Source organism: Tachysurus fulvidraco, chromosome 26, assembly GCF_022655615.1.
Source record: "Tachysurus fulvidraco isolate hzauxx_2018 chromosome 26, HZAU_PFXX_2.0, whole genome shotgun sequence".
NCBI classification, from domain to species: domain Eukaryota; kingdom Metazoa; phylum Chordata; class Actinopteri; order Siluriformes; family Bagridae; genus Tachysurus; species Tachysurus fulvidraco.
Window position 1 is genome coordinate 6,651,937 of NC_062543.1, and position 7,240 is coordinate 6,659,176.

The window sequence follows — 7,240 nt, forward strand, 5'->3', positions numbered from 1 at the left end:
GGCTCCTATTGGTCAAGATCAGTCACATGACCACTTCGTTGATAATAATAATAATAATAATAATAATAATAATAAATAATAATAAAATAATAATAATAATGTTGCGAAGTAATGTTTGTATTAAAAAAAACCAAAACATTCATGGTATTATTATAATATATAAATACAGGAAATCGTTAATGATATATAATAGATCATTTATTCAAGTCAGAGTGCTTTGCTTTCAGTTCATTTTACTGATATATAAAGTTTATCTTTCAAAAGTCATGATTGTATAATAATGCATGTAAACACATGGACTATATTAAAAATATACCCCTTGTTCTGGCAGTGTCTTATGTTTCAGATCCCTTCATTTGACTAAATTTAAAGAGGTCAGAAAAGAATCTGAAGTATGAATTTAATTCTGAACATTAGTCATTAAGCAGAAAAGGGGATTTCAGTTTCCTTTGTCCGAGAAGCTTCTCCAGGCCCTGAAACACAGAGGTGAGAAAAAGCACATGAAAGCTTTATTCAAAAGGGGAAAGATAGCTACAGCTGTATAAAGAGCCCTCTCATGGGACCAGTTTTCAAACCAATTCATCAGCCAGTGTGGGTATAACAATACACAAAATTCAGTACAAGGATACAAATAGTGTGCATCAATATAGAAAAAAAGTTAGCATTGCATCAAAATGTGCCTCTACCTCTTTCTCCTCTTGTTTTATTTGAACTAATTAAAAATATTTAATATTATACATTTACAATAACCAAATCTTAATAATTACAGTGACTGTGGGATCCAGCAACATAAAACAAAATGTACATTAAAATGTAGTTTATTAAACACTAGCTCTCAGACCAGGCTTTCACTGGTTGGCAGAGATTTCTTATTCTTTTTTTTCTTCTTTTTTTGTAAAATGTCCACCAATCTACATCTTTAAATAAACAAACAAACAAACAAACAAATAAATAAATAAGGGGGGGGGGCTCACAAAACACACCCAAAAGGAATTATGGCACTGGAATGTATTTTTCCTCAATTGCTTTTCTGCAAAAAAAACTTAACCGATGTAATTTTCCACCTACAAATACAAATTAGTACCGGCTGGTATGCCAACATGCTAGTAACCCCAGCAGCCTCTACTGATTTCCCCTAGCCGTCTGGCCTGATTTTCTATAATGATGCCTCTAAATTTGTAAACTCTTATTTAATTTATTAATACTGATGAAATATTATTTGAAGTGAACAATTCTGAACGTGTCTGAAGTTCTGTACCCTTTTCTCATGCATTTTCTTACATGGTATACGGTCTTTTATAAGGCATTGTCAAGACTGAATCCAATCCAGAAAGGAACAATGAGCTATAAATCTCTCACCTCTCCAAAATAAGACACAAGTGGAGAAATTTCACACACTGCTGGAGGTTCACCATCCTGAGCCTGCCTGTAGAATAAAATAACACCATTCAATAATCACACATTCTTTTAGTTTACTCAGAACCGTTTATTAAAGAATGAGAGAAATTTTTACAAGATGCTGAATGATGCAAATTATTTCATCCACAGGATAATATACAGAGAATATTTTCCTGAACCTGTACCGCTGACTTTTCGATTCAATTCATATTTTTTATTTGAATATATTACTTTTAACAATGGACACTGTCTCTGAAGCAGCTTTACAGATATATAATAAAAATCTGAATAAAAATAAAGTTTAAAATTAAATTTATATTTATCTCTAATTATCAAGCTGGAGTCAATGGTGCCAAGAAAAGAAACTCTTAGACCATATGAGGAAGAAACCATGTGTGTAACCAGACATAAAAGGGAAGCCATCCTCATCTGGCTGACTTGTGATTATAAATAATGTCCTTTCTACAGCAATATACAAGAATTATGTTTTTTGGCACCTGTATTCGGAAGTGATGGGGTTGTCATGTTCGTCCAAGAAGACGGCCTTGGCTTGCACTGCCCAGCGATAGTGCTGAGCCAGCAGAGAGCGCCTCACTGTGGTCGGAGTGTCAACAGGTGCCCCATCTGCATTTTTCAGTGGCGAGAACTCGTCCTCTCTCAGAACCTCAAACGCAACGAACTTCCTGCAACGAGAAAAGCAGCGTTATGTAAAACTAGGTTTTTAAAAATAATCAGAAAAAAATAAAATCAGCTTAAAAAATAATCAGTAAAAAATAAAATCAGCTTTAACATTTTTACTGATAAACAAGGATGACAGAGATTCACTTTGAAAACTGGAAGACGTCAAAGACAAACTTCTCCATTTTTATTCCATTTGGTTTTGTAGGTTTGACAGAGTTACCCTCTTCATCCACAAACGGCACTTTCTTGATGGCTACATGCTGCTTCAACTGGTCCTGATAATTCCTGAGAAAATGAAAAAAAATAAGATTTTTTTTTATTGCTAATATAAATATTTCTTCATTTTTAACACTTTACAAATAAATTAAAAAATTACAGGGTGATTAAAAAAGCTCTTGCTGGTTTACTCAAGCAGCACATCAACAGTGAAAATGTCAGATGTTTCAGTTTCTATGAGGGACAGTAGACAAGCGATTTGTAATCACTGTTCACGTCAAGTATGGAGAAAACATCTCTAATAAAAGTTTGATAAAACACCTGAAAAACATGAAATCCCTCTTATGCAGAACAATAGAAGCAAAAAAAAAAAATCTCTAATAGCACCTCAACACAATCTGCAGTTTTTAGAAAGGCAAACTAAAAAAAATAAAAATAAAAAATACATATTTATGCAACAGTGCAAATATAATAATAAAAGAAAATAATAATTCATTGCCTTGAATGATTGACCATCGCTAACAAAAGTACACTAGATTTTGTAATCTAACTTTCAGTTTCCAAACTTCTATGATTTCCTTTAGTTTTTTTTTTTTTAACCCCATGAACAAAACAATATCACAAAACTTTAAGTAAAATGAAAGAAATATATACGCAGTGTCACTCACAGGGCCACCTCCAATAGGAAGTCTCTGGTGAAGAAATGGTTGCAGATGTTTCCAGCGTTGTACACGAGCTCTCCCCCAGGGTGGCGCTGCTCTGTTATCTCAGGGTCCAGCTCGCTGTATTCCATCACATGGTACACACCATCTACACGACATACTACACCCACAGGCTCGGATGGATACGCCTTTTCTACCACCTCAGCAACGCGGAGAAGAGAAAAAAAGAATGATGCATGGTAGAAATCCAGAAGAAACTTGGAAAAACTAAGTACGATGGAATGCCAATTTTAAATGATGATGAGTGCAGCATGTAGAGAAAGTATTACACAGAACTTGTCTTTGTACTGGAGCTTGGGAAGCTGCTACCTCTTGTATGGTGATACAGACAAAGACTAGAAAGGATTTACACTACTAAACATTCCAAAGACTACTGACAAGCCCAAGCTCATATCTTATCATATCAGCACATAAGCTGGACTATTGGCAGTACTGATACTCTGAAAATTGAAATCATTAAATAATTAGAAATTATAGTCAGAGGATGTTTATTTTGTCCACCGCACAGTGTATAAGGCACTGAACAGTGTCAGTACTGATACAACACCTTATCCTTAATATAACAAATTAAGACATGGGAGATGGTTGTAGACATTCTGGAAATTTCTTGGAATCTACATTGGTGAAGATTTATCCCAGACCATGTTGGATGCAGAACATATTTGGTCAAGAAAGTTCAAAATGTTGCTATAAATATAAAGAAAGAATTAGTTATTTCTGCTGGAATCTTCATCGAGAGGTTTACATCATGACTAGAGTTCCTCATGAGATCCCTAGTGCAAATCCATGCAAGGGAGGGATGGTATTACTCTCTCTCCCCTGTCAATCATAGTGACTGTTGCCAATCCTGGGCAGCTGTGAGCTTAATGTATGTAAGCATAAAGGGGCAGTACGCACTTTCCTCACAGTGTATTTAAGCTGCATGAGAATGTATGAAGACACATGTAGAAATATGGAGATACATTTATGGTGATTGTTAATTCATTTCCAGTAAACACCATATGATGATCAACACTGGTTTATATTTTGGGGTAAAGAACCAAATATAACTGTAGGAGAAAACCGGGATCTTCGGCAAGACTTACCTATTCATTCTATCTATCCAGTTCTCAAGCTTATGAAGTCTGTTAAACGGTACAACGATGAACATATCTAGACTCCATATGAGAGTATATTTTCATCCTCTAGACTCCATCACCCTCTACCATTCTTCCGTCCAGGATTTAATATACGACACTGTATAATACTGTATATTGAGTTTGTACACTTGAAGATAAAAAGTAAAAACCTCATATTAAAACATGCATGTTCATTTGTACCTTAGCACCACAGTCGGCTCCTTTCTTCACACAGAAACCAATAAACAGTGGATCAGCCAGTTTAACCAGAATGTTATCAACACAGTAGACGTGAAGATACTGAACGCCTCTTCTCTCCATATCCTCCAAGACCTTGTTGTCCACAAGAGCGCGATAAAGGCCTCCGTTCCCATCTGAAAAGCAACAAAACAAATACACAATTATTTAGGGATTAAATATATTCAGCAAATGGTAACATAGAATATGGTTTTTCAGACCTGTATGAAAAATATCTCAAACCTGGAGCCATGGCAATCTTATTCTTCTTTTCCAGAATAATCTTCCCATCGAAGTCGACAGCCGGGATCATCCTCTGCTCAAACATCACCACGTTGGAAGGGTCCAAGTCAAAGTAGCTGTTCTCTTTGAAGAACTTCTCTGTGGGCTCCAGCGTGAACTCGCTGGTCATTATGTACCTGTATCCACCCAACGTGAGGCAGAGATAGAGTTATTAAAGCTTTGGTTTTACCAGTATAGTACTTTTAGACAATGGAATGAAAACATTTATGGGTTTTGGGTATATACGAATGTGACTGAGGATGATGAAAGTGAAATTCACCAAGGCACTGTGCATTTGGAGCCACATTTCTCGCTCGCCAGGTTTTGCACCTTTCGAATCCGTTCTGCTTGGATCCTATACAGCGTTTTCCCACTCGGCAACCCAACGTCATACATCCCTTTAGGATATGGAACTCCGAGTCTGGTTCCCTGGCCACCAGCTAACAGCAGCACAGCTACTTTGTTTTGAGCTATCTGTGAGAAACCTGTGCAGAAAATGCAAAAGTTGCTGCTGGTACATTAGTTTGATTAAGTATGGCATGTTTCGATTAAAGTTTCAGCTTTAGTTTTGCTTTATATATAAGCTCTGTGTGTGCCTGATATTTTTACAACATCGTAGTCAAAACAGGAGTTGTTTATTTTTCACCAGGGAACATTAAGGTTATTAATCCAGGTTATTCCTACACACAGCAATAAGTGTTTATAAGAAGTCACAGGACCACAGAGCTCTCTTGTTTAGTACATCAGCTTGGTGACCTTGTTTTTCCCCCAAAACTATTGACACTGTTAACATATATAAGTATGTACAAGTCTTTACCCCCCCACCAGTCTCCCCCCACACACACCAGCCCCCCACCAGCTCCCCACACACACACCAGCCCCCCCACCAGCTCCCACACACACACCAGCCTCCCCCACACACACCAGCCCCCCACCAGCTCCCCACACACACACCAGCCTCCCCCACACACACCAGCCCCCCAGACACCAACACCCCCACACACACCAGCTCCCCACACACACACAAGCCCCCCCACCAGCCTCCCCCACACACACCAGCCTCCCCCACACACACCAGCCCCCCAGACACCAACACCCCCACACACACCAGCGCCCCCCCCACACACACCAGCGCCCCCCCCCCCCCCAACACACAAGTGCACCAAACCAAACAAACCAACAACCCAAAGTGTATGTTTTGTCGGGTGTGTAATGAATTAAGAAGTAAGCAGAGCTGGACCTTCCTCCTCCCAGTCCTGCAGTGAGCTCGCATCACTTCTCTTGACCCCACCGATGAACTCGGGCTCTACGGGCTCCATGCGCGCGCACAGCCGGTCCCCATCACCCGGGGTGCGTCTCGCGGCCTCGGCGGCGCTCCTGCAGTGTCTCAGCAGCTCTGCCGGTTCCAGCTGACTTAGTTCTCCCAGAAACACGTCCCTCTCCTCAGCAGAAAGCTCGGGCCAGAACCGCAGGACATGGCTCTGACCAGCGGAGTCTAATTTCACTTTAGCGTCTTCATACGACAACATGGTTCTGTTTACAGTATCATTAGAAGACAAACGTCTCCTTTCCTCCTACCTGACTGACTGATCCTCCTCCACTCACGAGATCAAACTTATTCTCAGTTCATGTTCATGTCAATTCGCAGTTCCTCCTTAAATGATGAGATTTCCCCTCTAGAGGGCACTGTTCCACCCGTGGGGAGTTTTATACAATGGCAACAAATTGGTGCAAATCCCACTGGATTAAGGACGCACAAGGCAGACATGGAGCTGGTGCCAATTTTACGCAGGGAACAAAAGCATTTGATGTGGACAATTTAGAGATGCAGGAAACCAGAGGAGACCCCTGAAGCACAGGGAAGACATCCAAACTCCAAACAAACAGGGTAGATGCCTAATTATATTATCTTATATTATATTATATTATATTAAAAATCTTGGCTTATATTCCAAAGTTTCAAACCATTAGGGATTAAACCACACCGAGACACCATAAAGTATTAAAATAGAATTTGTCTTCATCTTGGCCCAAAGCCTTATTTTATTCCCCTTTAGTATCATACATAACCATAGTCTTGCAAAAATAAAAATATGCAATCTGAAATAAAGAGATAAAATAGAAAAGCATGGTCTTCTTCGCTCTTGATGTTTCTTATATATAAGAATTCAGAGGCTCCACTGTGTGAACGAAAGGCCCTGCAAAGGGTGGTCAAAATCGCCCAAGGCATCACTGGCACCCAACTACCTGCCATTGAGCACCTTCACCATAGCAGATGTCTGCACAGACCTCACAACATCATCAAGCACTCTTCACATCCCAGTCACAAACTGTTTAACCTCCTTCCATCAAGAAGGAGATACACTAACATCACCAGCAGGTTCAGGGACAGCTTCCTTTTCTCATCACACTCTACACTACACCATTAGAACACAGTAAAAACATTGTATTTAGTTTCTGTACAATTCTACATACAATGTACATATTGTATTTTTATACTCTTCATTCTCTACACATATTGTGCCTTACATACATCTGCACTATTTTATTGATGTGTATCTACATATACCTTACTGTACATTCTGC

At 39.1% G+C, this 7,240-nt stretch overlaps 1 protein-coding gene across 1 annotated transcript; it reads right to left on the reverse strand.

Moving 5' to 3' along the window:
* Positions 1-180: 180 nt before the first annotated feature.
* Positions 181-6,298, reverse strand: uap1l1 (UDP-N-acetylglucosamine pyrophosphorylase 1, like 1). The gene is made up of 9 exons (XM_027137848.2): positions 5,895-6,298; positions 4,935-5,139; positions 4,616-4,791; positions 4,337-4,509; positions 2,964-3,157; positions 2,224-2,364; positions 1,896-2,081; positions 1,360-1,426; positions 181-473 (listed from the first exon to the last, which is right to left on the reverse strand). Exons 1-9 carry the CDS (start codon positions 6,181-6,183, stop codon positions 414-416), a joined length of 1,491 nt encoding a protein of 496 aa, XP_026993649.1. The 5' UTR covers positions 6,184-6,298; the 3' UTR covers positions 181-413.
* Positions 6,299-7,240: the final 942 nt, after the last annotated feature.

Excerpts from the sequence above, each read along its gene's own strand:
- uap1l1 (XM_027137848.2), bottom strand. The coding sequence starts at position 6,183 with ATGTTGTCGTATGAAGACGCTAAAGTGAAATTAGACTCCGCTGGTCAG. Across the intron at positions 4,510-4,615 it reads TAAGATTGCCATGGCTCCAG|ATGGGAACGGAGGCCTTTAT; the intron begins GTTTGAGATATT and ends GTTGCTTTTCAG. Across the intron at positions 2,082-2,223 it reads GACGTCTTCCAGTTTTCAAA|GAAGTTCGTTGCGTTTGAGG; the intron begins GTGAATCTCTGT and ends TTCTCGTTGCAG.